The 25,884-nt window shown below is 37.0% G+C and overlaps 1 protein-coding gene across 10 annotated transcripts in view; it reads right to left on the reverse strand.

Annotated features, from left to right (window-relative positions):
- The window catches only part of CNTRL (centriolin), a 90,400-nt gene that overhangs the window by 35,968 nt on the left and 28,548 nt on the right, over positions 1 to 25,884 (reverse strand). For 8 of the 10 annotated variants that reach the window (XM_044265011.1, XM_044265008.1, XM_044265007.1 and 5 more), the window contains exons 8-16: positions 22,803 to 22,859; positions 20,823 to 20,942; positions 19,955 to 20,183; positions 18,311 to 18,420; positions 15,992 to 16,186; positions 11,155 to 11,308; positions 9,228 to 9,448; positions 5,855 to 6,031; positions 3,467 to 3,601 (exon numbers count right to left, since the gene is read on the reverse strand). In XM_044265011.1, coding sequence (XP_044120946.1) covers positions 3,467 to 3,601; positions 5,855 to 6,031; positions 9,228 to 9,448; positions 11,155 to 11,308; positions 15,992 to 16,186; positions 18,311 to 18,420; positions 19,955 to 20,183; positions 20,823 to 20,942; positions 22,803 to 22,859 — 1,398 coding nt within the window. Of the gene's footprint in view, positions 1 to 3,466; positions 3,602 to 5,854; positions 6,032 to 9,227; positions 9,449 to 11,154; positions 11,309 to 13,083; positions 13,235 to 15,991; positions 16,187 to 18,310; positions 18,421 to 19,954; positions 20,184 to 20,822; positions 20,943 to 22,802; positions 22,860 to 25,884 lie in introns of those variants that run through there. The other 2 variants (XM_044265010.1, XM_044265012.1) reach the window with 2 other exon arrangements.

Consider the following 25,884-nt stretch of genomic DNA (forward strand, 5'->3'; position numbering starts at 1 on the left):
CAACCGGTAAGATCTAGAATATAGGAAACTATAAGGACAAAGACCTGGTTTTCTTTAAAATATTACAAAGGGGGAAAGAAGGAAGAAACCTATAGACTAGAACAGACTGAAGAATCAAGTCAACCAAATGCATTTGGATCCTGATTCTGCACAACACTTGTTAAAAACTGAGAGAGAGAAGGGTCATGGGACTGGGTCCCGCGCTGGGCTCCACACTGAGTGTGGAACCTGCTTAAGATTCTCTCTCTCCCCCATCATCACACTCAGGCTCTCTCTCTCTCTGGAATGAAACAAAACCAAAGTGTGTGGGACTCCTGGGTGGCTCAGCTGGTTGGGTGGCTGCCTTCGGCTCTGCCTCTGCCTGCCATTCTGTCTGCCTGTGCTCATTCTCTCTCTCTCTCTCTCTGACAAATAAATAAAATCTTAAAAAAACAAACTGTGTGAGATAATCTGAAAATCTGCATAGGATAAGGAATTTGATATTAGGGAATTACTATAATTTCAAGATATAACGTGCTATCAGTTCATGCTTTCTTAAAAAGCCTCTGTATAGTATTTACGGATAAAATAAGATTTTCAAGTTTCATTTATTATTAGAGAGAGAGAGAGAGAGTGAGCATGAGTTGGGGTAGGAGCAGAGGGAGAAGGAGAAGCAGACTACCCACTGGGCAGGGAGACCAATGCAATGCAGAGCTCAATTCCAGGACCCCAGGATTATGACCTGAGCCACTCAGGCTCCCCAAGATTTTCAGAGATTTATTTCACAATAATTCAGTGTGTGAACAGGTGTGAGGCATGTGTTATGGCCGGCATTACAGAGGAGATAGGGCTGGCCATGCGCTGATAACTGATGAAGATAGGTAATACGTGCATGAGGATACATTTTCGTATTCTACTTTTGTATGTCTTTGAAATGCCCATAATTCAAAGTTAAAAAAAAAAAACAAAGGACGCCTGGGTGGCTCAGTTGGTTGGGCGGCTGCCTTCGGCTCAGATCATGCATGATCCCAGCATCCTGGGATCGAGTCCCACATCGGGCTCCTTGCACAGCAGGGAGCCTGCTTCTCCCTCTGCCTCTGCCTGCCATTCTGTCTGCCTGTGCTCGCGTGCTCTCTCCCTCTCTCTGACAAATAAATAAAATCTTTAAAAAAAAAAAAAAGTAAAAAAACAAAAACAAAAACAAAAAACACTTTGCCATGAGACTCTGTCTGCCAAGCAACTAAAAATGAAACATCTAATACTGAAACTTCTCTAATAGCTTATAATTCTCTGTGGGAATATTTGTTACATGCCAGCATATTTTTATTATTAACAAACACAAATATCCCAAGAATTAAATTCACACAACACCTCTTTCAAGTAAAAAGAAACGGTTAAAAACCACCTAAAATTGTAAAGTAAAGTAAAATAGTTCTGCATCCTAAGGTGCTGACTGTATTCTCCGGAATACCTACACTCCATCTGAGTGATTAATTTACTTCAAACTAGTGAATTTCTCTTAATTATGGTGGAGAATTCAGAATTGCAATGAGCAGGTTAACCACCTCTCCCATGAGGAGCCTGTTATCTGTAAACTGTCCTGCCCACTGTCCTGAGGGGCCCAGATTTGTACCGCTGTCTAATCTTGGCCACAGGTGATCTGACCCAAGGCCAGACAATCCGCTGACTAGTCAGAAAACAAGTTCTCACGCTCTCCAAAAATTGGACCTAGATCCAGGACATCAAGTCCATGAGAGTAGGCCTTGTAAAGATAAGTCAGCTCAGGGCTGGAGTCCACCGGGCACATTCAATGCCCACAGAGATAAAGCAGGAGAAATGAGAGAGCCACGTAGCTCCTGAAAGACAGAGCAGCTCTGTCTCCTTTCTGGAGCGCGTGTCAGTAGGTTTTGGTTCATTGCAGCTAAATGATTTTCTGACAAAGATAAATGCAGAATGAGTTTAACCGGAACTCTGCATCAGGAGGTTAGCAGGCTAAGGACCTAGTTCCAAATAAGGTAATCTCACAGCATGGGCTAAGTGTTCTGGAAAGCTGACTTCAGTTCCTAACTTGGAGGAGAAGTCTCCAGAAGACATTTTAGTCCCTTCCTTAAGAGATGTATACTAAAGTATTTATGGGTGGAATAAAGATGTATGAGATTTTCTTTTGAGGTATTCTAGCAGAAAAAAAACAAGTGGACTGACTGAACCAAGAATGGCAGCATGATGACTGGTCAAGCAGAGTAAACAAAATGACATAAGACTATTCTGTTTTTGTGATGATTTGAAAATTTCCATAGTGTTCTACTGAACACCTGACATACAAGTCAAATAAGAATGGAAAATCTACACACACTTTATGATATTCACTTCAAATATTCAGCTGATAACATTAGAAATTAAATTCTAGGTTATTACATTTCCTTAAACTTTGAAAAAAAATATTCAAGGCATTGAAAGGAGAGAATTTGGATGAGCTTATTAGTCTTTATTTATCACAAACCAGCCCTGCATGGAAGCCTTCCCTAAAACCATAGCCACTCTGCCCCTTTATTTCTGATGAAGTATGACACATGCCACCGCAGTCAGCCAAGTGGCCCTTGGCCTCACAGACCGAGACCTGAGTGCTGATCCAGGTACTTGTTTGCTCAGACATCTGTGCCCTCTGAGAGTTTAATTATCTGGAAAATCCTGTCCACCTGCCTTTCTGGCAGTTTATTAGGCAGATTACTATGACACTGTCAGTAAAAATACTCGGCCAAAGCAAACTCCCATAGATGTAAAGTGACTGCATTTTATTTTAGAAAGACTTATTTCATTTTAGAGAGAAAGAGAAAGAGAAAGAGAAAGACACAGCATGCACGTGCCTGGGCACACACAAGCAGGGGAGAGGGGAAGCAGACTTCCCACTAAGCGGGGAGCCTGACAGGACCCAGGGCTTGATCTCATACCCCCAGGGCTCAATCCCATGACCCTGGGATCATGACCTGAACTGAAACCAAGAGCTGGACACTCAACCAACTAAGCCCCTCAGGCGTCCCATGACTGCCTTTTTAATAGCATACTTTCTGAGGAGAGGATTATGAAAACTGTTTACAGTTAAGAAGTTCTGCAACCCACTTTAGTTAAATTCTTGGATAATTAACAAAGCTATTTCAGCGGAAGAAGAATGCATCAATCTGATCCTTTGAGCTCAGCCTGGTGACAAATCTGCTTCTCAGAGAAATGTCAGGTAATGCTTTCTCCTGTGAGTTTGCACAGTCGTCACTGTGTACACCCAACTGGCTCCATCTCTTCACACCCCCAAAACAAGCCGAAGGACATGTGTGTCAATAATCTTACAGCGATGGGCTCACAAGGGACACAGTACTGTCCTACCCAGAATCTTCCTTTTCTAATAATTCAAGTTGCTCACTACAGGTTGGAGCAGGTTAAGTGTCTGAGGGTGTCCTATGTAGTAAGAATATATCCTGAACAGACATGTCTCTACCTGCAGCTGTTTGAGTTGTGTGCGGAGCTCACTATTTTCTTGGTCCTTTCCTTCTGAGAGCTGGGCTTTTCTGACTGCATTCTTGAGGGCTTGCTTTTCCTTCTCAAGTTCCTCTTGAAGGGCCGATTGTTCTAACTATCGCCATGGGAAGCAACAATATGAAAACAAACAAACACAAAACATAACATTTTAATCTATAAAGGCATAAATATATTTATATACACACACAATCCCTTGATAGCTATGGTTTTATAATAATGCGGTTTTATGTTTATATGTTCAAATTTCAAAGCCCAAGTTAAATCTTTTCCACATGCCTTCTTCAGCCATTAATAAGAAAGAGGAGACATCAGAATCGGCTCAGCTCAGATATACCAAATAGAATCTCAGGGGTGGGCCCAAGTACCTACTGTATTTAGAAGTTCCGTGAGTGATTCAATAGTTACTGCTCTTCCTTCCCTTAGACCAGTATTTCTCAAACTGTGGTCCTCACATACCTGTATCAAAATCACCTGGTGTGCTTGTTAGTCATGCAGATGCCCAGATTACATCTCAGTCTCAATGGACCAGAAGCTTGGGGGGAGGGGGCAGGGATCTGCATTTAATAAGCTTCCCCCTCCCAAAAACAATAGTAAGTTTCCCAAGTGATTTCATACAGCTAAAGTAAACCAATTAGAGATCTGCAGATCAGAGAGATATCTGTTATGCTCCATAACTCTCAATATATGGCTTGAAGACCAGGTCTGGTAGTGTTCCTACCAAGAAGGGGAATATCCCTCTTAATACCAAGTAAATCTGTAAAAAGTCTAGGCTATTATAATATTTTTGTCAAGATTATGAGGAAAAAAAGGACGATGGAAATACAAAGGACAACAGATGTCAAGCTAATAAAGGCTGGCTTGAAAACTTAAGAGAATTAAAAAAAAAAAAGAAAAGAGAATTTATTTGACATGAGATGCCATCTAGAAAATTTATTATTATTTAGAAATCTGTATTTCCTGTTACTTCATTTCCCCCCAACTTCCCATTCTTTTTTGTACTCTGATCTTGTCAATTCTAGTTTTGTAAAACTTGATACTCTTGAGAAATATAATCCTGACAATTGTCAGATGGTCATTTGATATCTCATAAGGGATACAAATTAACATAATTACTATAATAGGCATGACCTATTTTTATTTCCTTTTCTAATCACATGAATGCTATTTTACATACATTCCTGGGATTCAAACTATCTTATTTTATTTCACTTTCATCCAATAAGTGCACGTTGGCCCCTTTTTGTGCCAGGCCCTGAGAGAACAGAAACAGGCATACACAGTCTGGGTAGTCACTGTGCCCTGAGCCTCGTGGGAGAGTCGGGCAATCTAAGCTTATCTAAAATTTTTAGATTTAAAAATCTAAAATGCTTTGAGCACAGGCTACAGGAATACTAAAGTAGGATCCTGAACCCAGATTTCCAGCAGGCACTAGAGGTGGGTCACAATGGGCTTCCTGGAGAAAGATGCAGCCTGTGTGAACAAGAGCTAAACAAAATTAACATTATTAATTTGATATAGAATATGCCATAACTGGCTTCCATCTGCCTCTCTCTCTCCCTCTTCCCTACCCTTCTTGCTCCTGGCATCCAAGAGGCATACTTTCCACATTTCAGATGCGTTATGCCCCTTCTCCTTGCGTCAGCCTAGAACACTCATTCCTTACCCCTACCCTTTTCACGCCCCCTCCCTCTGCGCAGCGAAGTCCAACTCATCCTTTGAGTCTGACTGTGAGACCTTCCGCTATGGCAGTCTTCCCTAACCACCCCTCCCCTGCGACAGAATACGATTCCATTCTTTCTCCCACAGCTGTTTCACTACTGGACTGTCAGCTCCCCAAGGACAGTGACCACATCTGTGCTGTAATGCAGCATCCACAGGACCTGCCGTCACTGGCCAGTCAGTAAGTGGTCACTGGATGAATAATTATTCCTCTGATTTGCCTGTACAATTTAAACAAGTAGATACTTCATCCAACCGAAACAGAAAGTAGCAAAATGAAATATAACACTAACTTAAAAGAGGTCTCTTAACCTTGTTCTGAGAAAGAAAAACTAGAATTTATTGAATACCAACTGCTAGAGGTGCTTTCGAGCCCAATATTTCCCTTATCCTCACAATGACCCATTTTATAGACAAGGAGGCATTTTTCAGAGGCTCAAGAGCTGGGAAGGGATTCGCATGCTCACATAGGGGCACACAGGGGTACTATCTGAACTCAGAACAACTGACTCCAAAAATGTACTCTTCCCATCATTCCACACACATTATGTTAAAAAATGTTTCCTCTTACATTAAAGAAAGGCTGATACGTTAACTGCATTCTAGATGGCTTTATGCCCCTACTTACCTGGTTGAACCTTTTAAGTTCTTCCAACTCCTCCTTGAGCCGGCTGGCTTCAGCATCCCGTATTTTCAGCTGAGCCTCTAGCTCAGCCTCATAGGCACTGAGATCTCCCTGGGTCTGCTGCAGGGTCACATTCACCTCATGCTGCTCCTGGAGGGCACTTTCTAGTTCTGCGAGCTCCTGTAAGAATTCAGTACATTTATGGAACCCTCCCTGTGCTGCATAAGCACCTGCAAGTCATTATAAGTAACTGGAACACCGTGAACCAAATTGGCCAGCCAATGCTGGCCTGGCCCACAAAGTTTTCATTAGCAATACAATGAAACTGCAGGCTGTGCATATCCAGGTTGGAAAACAAAATCCTGACTAAATGTAATCAGAAAAATCAGTAGGCCACCAACATGTTTTCCAAAGTAATCAGCTGTGTGACACTTTCAATGTGTCTGAATACATTGGGATAAAATGTAAGGCCTATTTTCCATCAGAACTGGAACAAAAGTTTTCACATTTACTCTTTCATCGTATCTTCACAGCAACTGTGTAAGGCACAGTCGTATCTCCATTTTACAGAAGAGGAACTAGAGAATGAATATCTAAGTAAATATGGCTATGAACCCAGATGTCTGACTGCAAAAACCACACCCTTTCAATTAAGCCAAAGCATGTTCATTTATTAGAAGAACAAAATGGGATTAGCACTCTCTAATCTAATTAAGGATGATAGAGTAACTTGAATGAGTGCTGACAAGAATGAATATAAGTACATATTGATTAGTGTACTGTAGTTCTAATTCATTTTAGTCTATCTGGTTTTTTTTTTTAATTATCTCAGCTTTTATCTATTTATTTGGGATCTTGAAGAACTAGATCAAACTATCTTAACTTAAAGAGGAGGATCTTGTGATGGGAACTTCTATAGGATTTCTCAGGGGTGGTCCAAAAACCATTTGGCATCTTAATTATTTGGGTTGCTTGTACAAAATGCAAATTCTACTTATAACCAACAAAAGTCCAGAGTATATAAAGAATTCCTGCAAGTCATTAAGAAAAAGACAATCCAATAGAAAAATGGGCACAAAGTATGAATAGGGAATTCACTGAAGAGGAAGTCTGAATAGCAAATAAACAAAGGGAAGGTGCCCAATCTTTCAGAAATCAAAGGAAAATCCAGTTATAACAAGATATGAGTTTACATGGAGCACAGAGGAACAAGTTAAACCATAGAAAACAACAGACCAATTCAGCATGTGGGACACTCTACAGGACCACTAGCCTGGCTTCCACACACACATCTACATGCACAGCTACCAAAGACATTCTTGACACAACTGGGAAAACTTGAATACAGTTCGGATATTAGATGACATTAGGGAATTATTATTTTTTCTATGTATAAAAATGGCACTTTAGTGACATAGGAAAATGTCCTAATTTTTAAGAGATGTGTACTTGAGAGATGATGTCTTGATGTTTGCAATTTTCAAATAACTCAAGGGCAAAAAAAAAACAAAACAGCAAAATATTTTTTGAATCTAGAAGAACACACAGATATTCACTGAACTATTCTTTTAAATTCTTATAAATTTAAATTCTTATAAATTCTTTTAAATTCCTTAAAAATTCTTATAAATGTAAAATTTTCATGCTCAGTGGGTTAAGTCGCTGCCTTCAGCTCAGGTCATGATCTCAGGGTCCTGGGATCGAGTCCCGCATCGGGCTCTCTGCTCAGCAGGGAGCCTGCTTCCTCATCTCTCTCTCTCTGCCTGCCTCTCTGCCTACTTGTGATCTCTCTCTGTCAAATAAATAAATAAAATCTTTAAAAAAAAAAAAAAGATACCATTTCAAACTCAGCAGACTGGCAAACACTAAGACTGACAAAAAGTTAAATTTCCTGAATGTGATAATTATTCTGTGTTAGATACTCTATGTTAGAAAATGTCCCTGTCCCTAGGAAACACATCATGAAATATTTTGAAGCTAAGGAGGGTGATGTCCACAACTAATTCTCAAATGGTGAGAAAATTTTTTATATAAAAACATGTAAAAATTATATATGAAAGAGAAAAGAAGTATAGCAAAAATATTAATTGATGACTCTGAATGCATGGTACAGTGTTATCTGTATTATTCTTCTAATTCTCCTAAAATTTAAAATTATTTCAAAATAAAAGCTTAACAAATAAAAGTCAGATAACACTAAGGCGTTGGCAAGGATGTGATATAGTGGTAGCGCTGGCATTGCTGGAGTAGAAACTGACTGAATCCCTATGAATGGATTATTTGACAACATCTAGTGAAATTGAGGAGGGCACATACCCTCTGACTTATGCTCCAATCTTGAACATAGTCCCCTATGCTCAAGATGTGTGCAAGGATGTTACATTCAACATTATAATAGCAAAGACCAGAAACCACCTAAATATTCTCCAAGAGGAGAATGAATAAGCAATAAATTTGTGGTAGTATCTACAACGGAATGCTATATACACAAATAAAAATACACAAACTAGAGCTACATGCATCAATGTGTATAATTCCCCAAAACATAAACAGGAAGGAAGAAAATAAGTGGCCAAAGAATATCATATATATATATAATATATATATAAAGAATATCTTTTATATAAATCTTAAAATTATGCAAAACAATGCCACATATTGCTTATGGATGGCTACATATATAATAAAAGAGATGCAGGGAAATAAGTATATTCAAGATTTTGTTACCTCTGTATGGAGGTACACAGAGGGTTTCATATCTGCAATGTTTTATTTCTTAAGCTGAGTTTAGAGTACATGGTGTTAAATATAATTTTTGACATTTTTATCTGCCTGAGAATTTTTGTAGTATTAAATATATGAATTCAAACTTCCAGAGCAAGTCCTACTAGGGACTAAATCTGGGAATCTGGGTTCTCATGCATGATAACAGTGTATCACACAACTGAAACAGATCATGTGAGATCTCTAAATGAGTGGCAGTAAACCAGGTACGGAAGGATAGAGTTTAGAACACTGTGTCTTGTTTTGTAAAATAAAGTTAATATTATGAATAACAATAAGAATCAGAAAACTATGTTGTGCTTAATTCTGGTGTACAAGTAACAAAATATGAACATTTAATACAGCAACTGTAATAGCTATAATTTCCTATTTGTTATAGTTCTTTGATAACAACACGTTTCAGGGGGAGCGACTCAGCTGGAATAATCTTCCTTTTCTTAGTAAAGGAAAATAATGATTCCAAGTGTGTCACTAAAGGGATAAACCCCATTAAATAGTCATTAATACTTTTTGTCACTTCAAATTACACGGTTGCTAACTTCCAATCACCTACTTCTAAGGCTGAGGAAACAGGCAAGAAGAAACATCATACCTTCCTCATATTTTCTGCATCTATGGCCACTATTTCCAGTTGGTCCCTCTCCTGCTCGACCTCACTCAGTCTCTGCAGCAATGTCTCCTTCTCATCCTGTAGCTTTCTGCACTCGTTCTGGGCCTGAGCGGCCTGGCCTTTGACAGTCTCCAGGTATTCTTGCAACCCACTGATGACACTTTCTAAATCCTTCTTCAGGGCTTCGTTTGCTGCTATTTGTCCTACACAAAATGGAAAAAGGCAAGGTGATAATGTATATAAGAAAATCCTTTCAAGATACAGAATTACTGCACTTCGTCTTCTTAGTTGTTACTGGCTAAGAAAGAAATTCTAAGCTTTCAATGATTTTGCACCATCTTGTTTTTCTTTTTCTTTCTTTCTTTTTTTTTTTTTTAAAGATTAAGCCCGATGCAGGGCTCGATCCCAGGACCCTGAGATCATGACCTGGGCCGAAGGCAGAGGCTTTAGCCCACTGAGCCACCCAGGCACCCCACTTGTTTCTCTTTTTCAAGATAAAATGATCGTTTTCCCTCTATTATCCACAGTGCAGGAGTATTAACTAGTAATAGAATAAAAACAATATAGTCAATGGGCATTGCTTACAAAATGCTCAATTCAGGCTGTCAGAAGTTTAAAATAAAATAATGAAGAGGCGCCTTGCTGGCTCAGTGGGTTAAGCCTCTGCCTTTGGCTTATGTCATGATCGCAGGGTCCTGGGATCGAGCCCCACATCGGGCTCTCTGCTCAGTGGGGAACCTGCTTCCTCTCTCTCTCTCTGCCTGCCTCTCTGCCTACTTGTGATCTTTCTCTCTCTCTCTCTCTCTCTCTCTCTCTGTTAAATAAATAAATAAAGTCTTAAAATAAAAACAAAAAACAAAAAAGGTTCCAATAACTCAATTAAAAATAAAGAAAAATAATGAAAATAAACTTTTCCTGGGGCGCCTGATGGTTCTGTCATTAAGAGTCTGCCTTCAGGTCAGATCATGATCCCAGGGTCCTGATCAAGCCCTGCATCAGGTTCCCTGCTCAGCGGGGAGTCTGCTTCTCCCTCTGCCACTCCTTCTGCTTGTGGAAGTTCCCTCTCTCCCTGTCTCTCTCGGTCAAAAAAGTTAAAAAGTTAAAAATATTAAATAAGATTTCCCAAGTAAACAATGAAAAATGTTCAACAAAACTGTGAGTGCTTGCTGCTAGATACACAAAACAAAACCACTCAACATACAAGACTAATCCAAGATGGGCAGCATAAACATGTAACTTGGAGACTTACAAAAAACCCCAAACCACATATTGGGAACCATGTTTTGGGAACCTACTGTGTGCCAGGCACTTTATGAACACGACCTCATTTAATCTTCCCAACAGTGATCAAGACAGAAATAACTTGTCCCACGTCCCACGGCTGATAATGGCAAAATGGAAACTGGGCTCTTTTTACCCCATCCTGGGCCCTCACTACTACAACCTGTATTATCTTCCTCTTCCATGGCTATGGCAATGTCACAATTTAATCTGCATTGCAAACGTAGATCCTAAAATTCCTTCCACACTCTCCTTAGAACCAGGCACTGAATGCCCTGGTGTCAACAGGCTCTTTGTTCCTGAAAGGATTATAGGCTTTGGACAAGACAATGACATGCCAGAGTTTATCGTGATCATGTACTGACTTCTTGCCTACTGAATGCAATGACCTGACTCACTAGGAAATCGATGCAACAGAACTAAAACCAAAAAGATGTTTTACTTTTAGTAAACATTTTTGGGTACTCTGCAAATATTTCCCTATCAAACACTGGTATGAACAGCTGAAGCATATTCAGCTAACATCTGGATTAACGCCTGCCACAATGTCATCTGTCTTTTAATACTGAAGCATCTTAAAGTTTTAAATTAAATACTGATTTACTGTAAATTATACTTCAATTCTCACCTTCAGTAAGCTGTTGTTCAAGGTCCTTAATCTCTTCAGTTTCTTTGGCAATTCTGGAAAGTATCTCATCCAAACGGCTTTCAAGTTGTTTGTACTGCTTATTCATAATGTCAAGTTGTTGTTCTTTACCTCTTTTCTGAGCCTTCATATGGCACTGAATTGAAAAGAAATCAGCAAAATCCCGAGTCCCTTAAATTCTTTTAAAAATAATAATGCTTAACATTTTTAAAGGAAGAATGGAAAATAAAATGTAACAATTTGAGTCTGTGCCAGGCCCTCTGTTGTCTTCACACAGTTTTCATTCAAACCTCAGGATAACTTGATCTGGAAATCATCTCCATTACACAGATATGAAAACTGAAAATCAAGGAGGTTAAATTTAAATGAGTTTTCCAAGGGCATACCTACTAGGTAATTGTAGCCAAGTTCAATATTCCTGGAACTGCACACATCTTTTAATGAGGTTTCAAAAAAGTTAATTATATATACACATATATCCATAGAAAATTACTATATTCCAAAATGTTAACAAGAATATATATGGGGAGCGCTTGGGTGGCTCAGTCATTAAGCGTCTGCCTTTAGCTCAGGTCATGATCCCAGGGTCCTGGGCTGGAGCCCACTTCTCCCTCTCTCCCTGCCTGATGCTTCCCCAGTTGCGCTTCCTCTGTCAAATAAATAAATAAAATCTTTAAAAACATTTTTTTTAAAAGAATGATATCTGGGTGGAGGAATAACAGGAGTTTCTTTTTTCTTTTTTAGGCGTATGTTTAATATTTTAAAGATTTTATAATAGTCATATCTTTTTAATCAAAAAAGCACATTAAACGTACTTTAAAAAAAGGTTTCTTAAGGAAAAATAGAGACATGGAAGAAATACTTACTTGGAATTGAGAATTCCTTATACAAAGAAATGCTTTATTTTTCAGTTCGATAAACAAGGGGCTGAGAGAAACCTCCAAGACCATTCAGCCCAGAGAGTCTCAAGATGAAGGGCCCTCCAGAGGCACACTCCTCTATTTCAACATATACCCCCGGTAGAAGACAGAGCTTTCCTGTACTCACACAACTACTCACACCGTGACAGTCATGCATTCAGGAGCTAGAGTAAACTGAAAAGACTAGATTATATTTCCAGGTGTGCTCAGAGGAAAAAACCTGAGAACCAAACGGTCTAGTTTAACCCTTCCTTTTATACATGTGAAAAAACTGATTCTTAGATCTACCAGTGACTCAGAGGCAACTGTTCCTGTGGAGACAAAATAGTTCCCTCACACTCACACCCTCATGCCTCAGGTTTGCCCCTACAGGATCAGAGGAACAGAACAATAGAACAAGAGAAAGTTACCAGGAGAAACAACTCCATCACAGTCAGAACCAACTCCAAGCTCTCAAGTCTAGTACTCATTTGATTATAAAAGAATTTTTTAGATGTTCTGCTGCCTCCAAAGACAAGAAAGAAAAGTCCCTTCATTTTCAAGGAACAATGAATGTCAGAACGTTTGTTACACTATTGTAAAACTTGATGGGATTTTCAAAACTCTTCTTTGCCTGCCTTACCCGAATACCCATCTGAAATCTTTCTGAGAAGGTAACTGCAGATACCTCCTCAAATTCTAAGTAAATTTAGGGTTTTTATGGCTCATGAAAGAATTTTTTTTTTTAAAAAAAAAACAACACTGCCTTCATATCTCCATCATTAAATCTTTAAAATTCACCATTAAAAATTCCACTGAAATCTCTTTACACGCAGGACCAAAAAAAGGCTCAATATGCCAATGATCTGCATTAAGCACATGGGATCAAAAGTACATTCTGCGATTTTTCATGACCATGGAGTTCCCAAACGAGTTATAGAAACAGGAACTTACATCTCTGACTCCTCCTCCTTTCAAGTCTTTTGCACAAAGAGAGAGAAAATCGTCATACCTTAACTTAAAATTTGTCCTGTTAAAACTGAGCCGTTGAGAACAGGGAAACTGTGGGCGGAGAGCCTTCTAAAGCTGTTTTCAAATTCACGTGCACTTCCCTCTCTGACAGCCACATTTTTGTAAGCGTCTTCGAGCCTCACTTCCCAGAGCTTCAAACCACATTCCTGGCGGAGAGTGAGCGGCAGCCCAGCCCGTCCAATCACGAGCAGCCTCTGCAGGCAGGCCCCACCCTCCGCGCTTTAAATCACAACACAGGAAGCTCCCAAGGGCCAATCACACACAACCTTTGCAACAGATTACTACAGGCTGATTGCACACAGAGAACAGTTAGTTACCTTTCGCTTCCACAGGGCATTGCCAGGTAGGGAAGAACAACACAAATCTTCCTTTATTGTTTGCTGCTGTGGTGTTTGTGCCTCTAGCTATGTACATTTTTTATAGCTAAAATGGGATTTGATTTTTAAATAGTACTTTTTCCTTTTGAAACCTAGTTAGATGCTTCTGTTTGTTGAAAACTTGACTGGTTTGTCTCTGAGCTAATTTTAAAAATAATTAATCTCTGTAGTCCTGTAATTCCCTTGTGGGGAAGGGGTCGCTGCAGTATCATAGCATGGGCTCAGCCTTTTCCTAAAAGATGAATTTAGGAAATCACTTAATCTTTTAAAATCACATTTTCACCTTCTGCAAATTAAAAAAAAAACAAAAACAAAAACAAAAAACTTCACCAATCCTGCATATGCTGTGATGAAGTTCCTCACCAGTGTACACAAAACCCCCAACATCATGGAACACTTTATTGGCACCTAATGTGTTTCTTCTCTATCCTATCTCAGAGTCACATAATGTTTTCTCATCTCTCAAGCCTTTACTTTTAAATTCTATTTGCTATTCAGAGAGGCACTTTATCTGATTAGATAATAAAAGTTAACTGAATAAAAGTCTGTCTCCATCCATAGAAAAATATGAAGGGACCCCACATTTGATTTTCCCCTTTGCTAAAATAAAATGTTCACATTCTGTCGAACGGGATGCCTTACAGGAGCCTAACACCAGCCAAGAAGGTGACTTTGTGCAACCTAGAAAAAGATGCTCCCTCTGGGTGAACAAATTAAAGAGACACCCTCTGGTGCTTTGACTAAAGCTGTAACCTTAAAAACAAACCGTTAGTCATTTTAACAATACCAAAAAGGAACCTCAAATCAGGTTTGTATGTTTCATCCCCACCAACAGAGATTGACTACATTCAAAATGTGGATGCCATTCCTGTTTCTCATTTAACTCCTTTCTTTATGTAATTCTTTATAGATATCCAGGATGATCAGACGCCCTGTCTGCCAAGAATGTCAAAGTCACTTTTTAAAAGCAAACATGCAATCTAGGTTCTAAGTAGACTCATAGATCACAGAACTGGAGGAAGCAGCAAAGGAGCTTCAGGTAGTGCCTACAGGGTGGGTTCCTTCCTACCTTCCCAGATGCAAACACTCACTAAACACAGGGCTGGCCCCTGGGAATTCAGATAAATAGTAGGATATAGTTCCTGTCCTTAGGAGCCTTAAATAGTATGGCAGACTTCCAAACAAATTAATGCAAGAAAGCAAGATATTACTGACCATATTACACATTACTTAAAATCTAATTTTTCATATAACAAAATTCTTTAAAATAATCAAGTCCTCTTTTAGTTTCAATTTTAATACTTAGTCTTAAGCTTTTGTTAGAAAAGAATGTATTTCTGTGAATGATAAGGTTACCTTTTGTCAGAATTAGCTAACCTGCAAAAAAAATTTACCTATGATATTTTATTGAAATATTTAAAGGGATAATCAAATAACTTGACAACTATTTAAAGTAATGATAGTAAAAAAAAAAAAAAAAAAGTAATGATAGTGCATTGTCCTTACCATGTTAAATTCTCTTAAATCAGAGATTTTAAAGTTCTTTGTAAAATAACCTTATTATTCAAAGTATAGCAGTGAAATATGCAGGAAGTATTTTTACTAATATTTTTACAAATACTAGGTAAAATGTAAGCCATTAGTAAGACTTCTTAGAGACAGAGACAAGAACCTACTCCATCATGCAGCCACTGGACCACCTCTGCCCACATATTAGGAAGACACACTCTAGAGAAGTGATTCCTTATTAAGGACAAAACAAAACGATATGAAACAACAAATAGGTTTAATGTAATATTTGCATAAAGGATTAAAAAAGAGGTAGAGAAAGGGCTCTAAATCCCTTTCAGCGCTCCCATGTCACCACCTTGCTCTTAAGAAAACAAAGCAATAGGGCGCCTGGGTGGCTCAGTGGGTTAAGCCGCTGCCTTCGGCTCAGGTCATGATCTCAGGGTCCTGGGATCGAGTCCCGCATCGGGCTCTCTGCTCAGCAGGGAGCCTGCTTCCTCCTCTCTCTCTCTCTGCCTGCCTCTCTGCCTACTTGTGATCTCTCTCTGTCAAATAAATAAATAAAATCTTTAAAAAAAAAAGAAAAGAAAACAAAGCAATAAAAGAGAAAGGGTAAGAGGTTTGGACAGCACCATGGAGCAGGCTTCTCTTGCTTTGAAATATAATAATATTCAGCCACTTAAAAAAATAAGTGTACCATGCATCTACCATTCTACTGAAAGCTATCTCTTTCAAGTCTTAGGTTTTGTTTTCAACACAGAGATATATATACTTCTATATATAAGTATAAATGCACATATGTATATATAGACATATGGATATATAACACACATACAGATATATATGACATACATGCATACATAAACATATCACTCAAATTTGTGCATTAAACTGAAAGACTTTCAGAAAGAATTCTGAGGCTGAAAATGAGGAGACATAATTTCTAGATGGAATGATATTCTAGTCCCTAGAGAATAAGCCAAAATCTCTTAATTTACTTACATGTTTTGGGTCTCTGGAATCCAGGCTATCTATAGCTATTTGCAGGTCCTTGATCTCATTCTGCTTTTCAGCAATTTCTTGCCTCTGCTTTTCCATCTGTGTTTCTAGATCCACAGCTTCTTGGCGTAATTTATTGAGAAGCTGTATTCTACCACTCAACTGCTTGAGAAGAAGGTCTTTCTCCGATTCTGAAACCTAATCCCCCAATACCCCAACATATAATTAACAGATTAACAACCGTAAGGAAAACTTCTGAAATTTAAAAAGGTATTCTGTGCTCTGCCAGTTTTTTTAATAAAAGTAAAATGTAGAAGTCATCTAGGCATTCCATTCATATCTTATACTTTTATCCTTATTACGTGCAGAAAATCTTTATTTATGTATTTCATAAGAACAGGTAAAAATGAAGTTGTCATTCTAGTATAAGCAACTTATAAATTATTAATAGTAATAGTAACCATAATATTAATGGTAGTTGACTTTATATAGCACTTGCCCTTGTTATAAGCATGTCAAGCAAATCAATCGTGTAATGAAAAATTGAGGCTTATATGTACTCATTTAAAATAACTTTTTTTGGCCCTCTAGCTCAGAGGTTAGAGCACTGGTCTTGTAAAATAACTTTTTTCAAGCGCATTTTGTAAGCATCCATTTATTTAAAAATTATGTACATTATTTACAAAAACATTTTTTAAATTATTAAAATCATTCTTGATGGCTCCTTGTACCTCACCTCCCACTTTCAATCCGTTTTCTTTTAAGCTTTTATTTACTGAAGTAATCTCTATACCCCATGTGGGGCTTGAACTCATGACCCCAAGATTAAGAGTCCAATGCTCCTCCAACTGAACCAGGCAGGCACCCCTTAATCCATTTGTAAGTCTGATCAGTTCACCTGCCAAATTTTGCTGACAGTTTATTTCCATCCACATCCATTGCCCCCCTAGCCTAGACCACTACCATCTCTTGCCTGTACTGAAGAACTGCCCCACAGAAGATTCACCCGTCTCCCTCACCCCACCTCACTCTCGGGCAGTAGCTAGAGTGACCTTATACCAATACAAACAAGATCAGCCATTCTACTACCTCGTGTCCTTCAAAAGCTTCCCATTACCTTCAAACTAAAATTCAAATGCCTTACTCTCTAACATAGGACAGCCTATGAAGCCTGGCATAATCTTGGACCTCATCTTCCACACACTCTCCCCGCCACAGCAGAGAAATCTTTTGTGTGAAGGTCTTTGCACCCACTGTCACCTCTGCTTGGAATACTCGATCCCCTAATGCTGCTTCACTGGCTCCTTCACCTCCTTTGGGTTTCAGCCCAAATGTCACCTCCTCAGAGAAGCCTTTGTGGCTCCACAATCTAAATTATATCCCTTTTATTGTGTCTCCTTTCTTTTTCCTACAACACATATGTTGTTTAACTATATTTCCTATTTCCTTTTTTTTTTTTTTTTTAAATACTTGTTCATTGCCTATTTCCTATCCATGTGGGAGGGAAATAGACCTGTTTTATTCATCACTCAGGGCCCAGCCCAGTCAGGGACTAGAATATAGTAAAATTCCAATAAACTTGAATCAATTTCTAGTTACTATATAATTTTAAAATCATAATATAATGTATCTTTTGAAAAAAATCTAAATTTTGGACTTCACATTCTTGTTTTACCTACTATGGTGTAAATGCAGTTATGAACATGATTTTGAAATACTGATTTTAAAAGTTGCAAATAACTAAAACCTTTTACACACTTAAAAACTGTCAAGATACTTCCTTTTTAAATACTCCCTGTGCAATTACATCATGGGTTTGAGCCGCTAATTTCTTCGTGACATACTTTGGTAATTTCTGAGAATAACATCTCCATCTTTTTGTTCACCATATTTTATATCACTTACACTTTTGCTGCTTGTGTTTGATAATGTTCATGTATTATAAAGATGTCTTCTGACTCTTAATCTAGGTCTCAGGATCTTAATGGTGGGTAGTGCTTAATTAAATTAGAACAGATATAATAGGATGCATCAACCTCCCTGGGTAAAATAGACACTTTCATAATAGAGTAGACTGAATATCTCTTTTTATATAAGTTAAAAGTAATTTATTTCTGTATGCTTTATAAAAAATAGAATGTCATCATGAGTGGAAGGAAAATGTAACTGGAAAATACTAGAACCATAACTGAGGCTCAAAATTGTTACTCTGTAGTTAATTAGGCAGCACTGATTTAAAATTTGCATAACATGGTTATGAAGGGAGAAAACATATTCCATTTTTTTCATTTCTTCCTGCATTGCTACTTGGTATTTACGTACTTTTTTAAGTTGTATAGCTTCTTCCAGCTGTTTAAATTCTTCAGTAGCTTTTAAAATTTGTTGTTCTGCCTTTTCTATTTCATCATGTAGTTCTGATAGTCGAGTTTGTGCTGCAAATTTAAAAATCATGAACACAGATACACATGAGAAAAATCCGGCATTCTCAAATTTCTACCAGACTTTTTTCCTTCACAATAACATCTTCCTCCCCATTAAACTGTCATTATAGATTACAGAAATTCTTTAAAAATTAATTTATGATAGTTTTCCACTCAGTTAATCTCTAGAATAGTTTTATGATATGCTAGAGAACTATAACTGATCATTTTATTCGTTAAAGTCTTAACATAACAAGAGTTTTACTTGATACAACCAATACTAAAGAGCTCTTCTGAGAGAATAAGGATTTATTCATAAATATGCATTTACATGTCACTAAGTTATAATTAGATTCAAGCTATTACAAAAACTCTGTGGTTAAAGGTTATTACTTTATATGGGGCTTCATATCAAGAAATTCACCACTGAACGTGTCTTCACACTGGAGGTGATCTCAAATCAATTACTCTCTGTCTCAAATTTCCAATTTCTCTCCTTCCCTCCCTCTCTGCCTCCTATAAAACTAGGAGCTAGTCTACACATGTATCTGATTTATTTCTGCTTTCCTCTTCCAGAACTTTGTATAGGGTGTATGAGATGGACAACTCAGTCTCTTTTCTCAACCCCTCTCCAAGTCAACCTCTCTCCTGGCCTTCCATGTTTTCCATTTAGCTACCAACCAAGGGAAGATGAACTGCTTCACTGGATTGGTGAGAGCCCCACAATGTGCCACAATTACTAGGGGGATACATAAACTCAGATCTGCTTTCTCCTTCCATATCCATGCAGCTCACTGGGTAAATTGATTTAGAGTATGCTACTGGCAGGGTATCTAAGTGCCATCTTGGATTGACTTCTTTATGACTTGCCAGGAAGTGGTAAGATTCTTTCAATTAGATGTTTTGGGACAGGTTGGAAAGAGTCAGAAGCTGGTCTTGGGCCGAAGTCTAAGGAGGATGCACTGATCCAACTTATCCAAAGTGCTGTTTTAGGTTTTGGCTACATGCATAGTAATCAGTAAAGTGGTATTTGCTACAATTATGACCAATTATATCTTTGAATGTGCAGCTCTGACAGTGGGTAGGACTTGCTGGCAGGTCAAGATTTAAGCATTCTTGGATCCCCTGCACCTGCTGCCACCAAATTACTGTCAAGACCCATTCTCAACCATAACAGAAATCAATAAAAAATCATTTTCTCAGGATGTCTGGGTGGCTCAGTGGGTTAAGGCCTCTGCCTTCAGTTCCAGTCATGATCCCAGGGTTCTGGGATTGAACCCCGCATCAGGCTCTCTGCTCCGCGGGGAGCCTGCTTCCTCCTCTCCGCCCGCCTCTCCACCTACTTATGATCTCTGTCAAATAAATAAAATCTTAAAAAAAAAAAAAAAACATTTGCTCAATGAATCACTACTTTTTCAAGGCTTTTTATGTAAACAACATAATAAATACCTTTAACATGTTTAATGAAAAGAATTATAAAACAAAATTTGCCTATATATTCAATCTTTTTATATTTTTAAAAGAATTTAAAATAACTTTTGTTAACCTGCACTTATTTTTTTTTCTTTGTCTTCCAGTTGTACGTCCAGTGATGTGTGGGCTCTTAAGTTCACATGCTCATTTCTGAGTTGTGTCCCTTCATCTGGCTCCATCTTCTCGATCTTTACTGTCTGGGCATTTGCAATAATATAACTCTCTGTAGCAAACATATTTCTCTTGTATCTGGATTTGCCAATGTAAGGGCTTTCATCTGGGGTTTTATCAATTTCGACATACTAAAGAAAAAAATAAGTAAATATTTATGGTTCAATAAGTAATTTCTAAGCAGCCAAGTGACATTATTCATTTTATTAGTGAAGAATATATCACAGAATTGACTAAACATTAATCCTCCATGCCTAGAAGTTGAAAAATATATACCATTTATCTCACTCTTAATATGCCAAAAAAGAACTGAAACAAAAAATGGTCTCTAAGAATTCCTCCTCCTAGCCCCCAAAGTGGGTTTAGGTTGGTTGATTAAAGAACTGCCTATAGTTATGTGATTAATAGCATTGTTTAATCTCTCAAATCAGAAATTTAGGTGTTTGATTTTGGTTTCTTAGCTGATATGTAAGTAAAATCTCAGTCTAATAAATTTTAGTAATTGAATTTTTTATGAGATAATATGGTATCAGTTGGAATCACAGATTCTCTTGCAGCTTTTTACCTCTTCTGGACACTGCTTTAACTTACTGAACCAAAAATTCACCGATTCAACCAAAATTTGTTTAAGAAAGTGGAGTGGTTATTGATAAAAGTCTCTTAAACATTTTCACCATCCGCCTTCCCCCACTCTACTCTCTGTTGGCTTTAACTTTGGATTACTAAAACGTTAAACTCTAAATAAATAAAATAATAAATGTTAAACTTACCTCTGATGGGTAATAATTTAGTGGTTCAAATTTGGCATCAATTTTATAAAAGGCCAATTCCTGTTCCATCTCATACTGTTTCTGACATGCCCGTATTAGTTCCACAGTCTTCTGTTTTAGCTATAGGCCCAATTTGATAGGAAACAACATACAGTGTCAGTAAGTTAGTATAATGGTACAATGGCATAGCAAGTTCTAATCATAACTAATAATTAGATTGTTTTAAACCCCACAGCAAATAGCAGAACATTTACAGTATTTTATCTTCATTCTAAAGTATTGTAAAGAACGCAATATAAAATTATCACTTCATAAAAGATCACGTAAAAGACCTTTGAAGTTTATATGCTGTTTCAGGATATAATAAATAAATATTTTAAAAAATCACTTAAATTTGCTTTACCCAAATATGAAAATAATTCTGCACCAATTATTTTTAAGTACTGTATTAAGTATTTGCTTCCTGATTTTTCAAAACTGAACACTGATTTAACTTACTCTGCAAGTTAATGATAGCTTCAAATTATGGATAGAGATGATATTTGAGATTAATTACAAAGGAATCACAAGAAGGAGTAAGAAGGGTGGAAAAAAGAAATTGTCTTTAATTGTACTGTTGTTCCTGCAGTATCTCAGTGTTCTGAACATTATTCTTTGTATTAGAGGATAAAGGATGTGAATAAGGTCAATCAGATCCCAATATATAGCCTTAAATTTTTAATAAATTAATTCTATAACAATTACAACTTTTTATTTATTCTTAAAATTTTTGGAGCTAGAAGAAAATAGATCATCTGATTTAATTATTTGAATTACAAATAAAGAAACTGAGTCCTATTGGTAATTGTTTTGTCAAAAGCTACATATTAGACTAGTGGCAGAAGCTAAATATTTTATTAACTACCACTATCAGCCCCCTTCCTGCTATCTAATCCTGTGAGTTCATTTCAAAGGTCCACTAAGTGATTTTTGCCTTTTTTTAAACTACAGCATCAGATAGTAGATACCAGACAAAAAACATGCAGAAATATTTCATCAATATGAAAATGCAAGCTGAAGAGAATAAAAAAATAAATAAACATGAACATTTTACAAGGCCCGAGAACTCAAAGTCGTGCACGATTTAGCTTACAGTCATCTCCTGATTATCCACCCAAGTAGAAGTAATGCTAAGCTGGATGACAGGCAATCTTGATCTCTTACCTCACTGAATCTTTACAACTACCCTATGAAATTATAAGAGCTGCACCAGGAGGTTAAATGACTTGGCCAATTTCACAGCTCATAGTGAAGAGGCAGAGTTCAATTACAAGTCTCCTGATTTCAAAATTAATACTCCATCTAATATACGATGCTGCCTTTGATGTCTTGCTGCAGGGTGTCCAGCACATTACCCATTTTGATGCTTTTACTGACTGCTTTTAAGTCCCTGACTCTCAAGAAAGCAACTCATAACCAACAGCATAAACTCATCTCAGGCTTTTCTTCCCAAAGATCATTGGCCCAAGTAAGGCCAAACAAAGGCAAATGTGACTGGAACCATGGATGATGTATGGACTGGCCTCTGAGGGCAAATAATATATACTCTTCATTTTAAAATTACCTTTGTGTCTTTTATAGTGCTAGGCTTAGCATTTAGTAAGCATTTAATAAATGTCTGCTGAAGAAATCATAAATGAGAGCACATTAGGAGTCAAAGGACCTGGAAAGTAGGCTAGTTGCAGTATTAGCTGTGGATGATCAAGAGTTGACTGCAGTTAACACATTTACCAATAAGAAAAATATTACAATTCTTTCCCTCACATTCAAATCCACTGTCCTATGTACACATCCATTAAAAAAATTACACATACACACACAAGCACATTTCTTGAGAAGGCAAGCCAGTTTCCAAACTTAAGATGTACGTAAACATATTAATACAAATTATCATGCAAACTATGAAAAACATAGTGTGCAATTCAGCCCTGAAGGGACTACCTTTAAGGAAGAATAAAGAATCGGCAGAAAATGCTCTGCAAGAAACCAAGACAAGAGCTAAAAGAAGAAAAAAAGCAAACAGAGACCATCACCTGGAGAACTTTGGAGAGTTAAGCTGTAGTAATAGAAGCTGTTCTTGATTCACAACTTACCTTAGAAAGATAATGTTATTAGAACTTGTATCATTTTTATATGGACACACATTTTATCATCATTCTACGTTACAGATTTACCACCTTCCATTACTTTGCTTAATTCAATTCAAATTATTTTCATATTCATTACCTTATTTAGTCCTCACAACTCTGTGAGGCTGGCAGGACAGGTAAATCATCCTCATATTAAAAATAAGGAAACTGAAGAATAGGAGGTAAATAATTTGCAAAAGGACAAAGTAATATTAACATTAAAGTTAATTAATATTTGTTGGGGCAGGAAAGGGGGACTATAATAGTTTAAATGGCACCAGAAGTTTTACTTTAAGGTTACTACATTTCTTTTATAGGTAAATGACCTACGATGTGAAGAGTTACTTTATGAAACTGGAAAGCATTACATAACTGGGGATGATATCACCAAATATGCTGCAGAAGATAATGGAAAATATTTTTCAAATGCAGACTCTTAGAATAAGATCCAGAATTCTTTTTGAAACATAGAATAGTCTTTTGGAATACTGAAAAAACAGGTAAAACAACATGAATTTTAAAAATGAGGGGAGGGGATTGGGGTGATGGGGTAACTGGGTGATGGACATTAAGGATGAGCACTGGGTGTTATATAAGACTGGTGAATCCTTGAACTCTACCTCTGAAACTAATAATATACTATATGTTAATAGTATTTAAATTAAAAAATAGCCTGTTGATTAAAAAAAGAAAAAAGAAATTTAAAGAAGAAATACAAAATAGCTTGTAAACACATATGCGATACTCAAATAGCTAGTAAATACATATGGAATATTCAACTCTCCAACAAATTAAAAAGTGAAATTAAAGCAATGAGATTCCACTTTTTTCCTATCCTATTTGTAAGTTCAAAATAATAATTTTCAGTGAGGAACTAGGCTCTTTCACTCACTGCTGTAGAAGTATAAAGCAGGCAAACACTTTTAATATTTGCCAAAATTTAAAATGCAAATTACCCAGTAATTCTACTTGTAGTGATTTCTTTAAAATTGTTATTTTTTTTTTAATAACCTCTACCCCCAACGTGGGGCCTGAACTCATGAACCTGAGACTGAGAGTCACATTCTCTACTGACTGAGCCAGTGAGGCACCTCAAATTGTAGTGATTTAAACCAGGGAATTACTGTTATGAATGCATAAATACTTATTTACAAAGATTTTCTCTGTAGTATTGTTTCTAATAAAAAAAAGTGGAGGCAACCTAAATATTCATCAATAAGAGTGGGTTAAATAAATTATTGCATATCCATATAATGAACACAATATAGACTTTGAAAGACATAAAAAAGATGTGTGTGTGTGTGTGTGTGTGTGTGTGTGTACATGTGTGGGCATGTTTTTTTAACTTGGAGAGGTATGGTACATATACCGTTTTGTAAAAAAAATAAGATGCAGCATTAAAAAATATAGTAAGGTTCTTTTTCATCACAAAATATTTAAAGGTACATATATTTAATTACATATACATTATATAACTATAAGCATATATTTAAGCATAGAAAACAAAAAGGATATATATCAACATCCAGGGAAGAGGGAAAGGGAAGAGTGAAACCTTTATTTTCTACTGTATACATTTGTGCTGTCTAAATTTGTTATGATAAATATATATTAACTTTGTATGTCAATATGTTTTTAAATGGTTAATGATAAAAACAACAATGACATAAAGGCAGTGTCTTCTAACCAAAAATAGTTACTGAAAATAAACCCAGCAAAAACAACTGACAACTTACAAAACATTTATTCACAACAAAAACATAACAACATTATAAGTAGAAAAAAGAAAATTAGCAGCTATAATAATTTATAATTTGGGGATAGTGCAAAGTCCAAAGATGCGACATTTTGCCCAGGTTTTCTTTTCTTCTTTTTCTCTCATTTTTTAAGATTTTTTTATTTGACAGAGAGAGAAAGAGCACAAGCAGGGGAAGCAGGAGAGGGAGAAGCAGGCTCCCCGCTGAGCAGAGAGCCCCATGTAGGGCTCAATCTTAGGATCCTGTGATCACGACCTGAGCTGAAGGCAGACACTCAATGGACTGAGCCACCCAGGCATCCCTTGCCCAGGTTTTCAAGGAGTTAACTAACATATACCAGGGAGTCTGCACATAAAAAATATTATTTTATCTTAGTAATAAAAGATGGATTTTATATTATAAAAAAAGATCAGTAATTCAGGAAAATTTATTAAATGTTCACAAATATCAAGTAATATCATAGTAAGTATGTTTTTTATATTTGTATTGTATTCTTTCATTTTTTTAAAGTTTTACTTATGATTTATTTTTAAGTAGGCACCACACCCAACACAGGTCTTGAACTCAAGAACAAGAGTTGTACACTCTACCAACTGAGTCAGCCAGGTGTCCCTATACTTATATTTTACATACAAATGTTAAGTGGTGGCCCAGAGTTCACTGCTAAGATAAAACTGATTGTCACATAAGTTTCCAGTGATTTTAAGTAATCATCAATCCACTCTATTATGGAACAGAGAACAACAGATGTATAATATAAAACTATTGATAATTATCAGATTATTAATATCATATATAATATGCCTTCAGCATATGGCTGACATATTTGAAAACTACCTTCAAATAAGAGAGATATGAAGAAAGCCACAAATGCTCTGAACAGTTAACTGACAGAGCTGTGAAAGCTGCCCTTTCATCATGTCCCCCTGATATAAGTCACCTTTTTTCTCAGGCAAAGAAGAGCTCAAGAAAGAGGCAGTCAAGTACTCAGATTTCAAGTAACCATTTCCATCTCTACAAAGAGAAGGAAACACTTTTCTCTTGCTAGGAAACAGAAATGCTTAAGCAGAATTCTTGTCAACAAAGCAAGTCATTCAAACCAGAATGCCCATCTTGAAAGGGGGATGCAAAAAAGAA

The sequence above is a fragment of the Neovison vison genome, chromosome 9 (genome assembly GCF_020171115.1).
Source record: "Neovison vison isolate M4711 chromosome 9, ASM_NN_V1, whole genome shotgun sequence".
Taxonomy (NCBI): Eukaryota; Metazoa; Chordata; class Mammalia; order Carnivora; family Mustelidae; genus Neogale; species Neogale vison.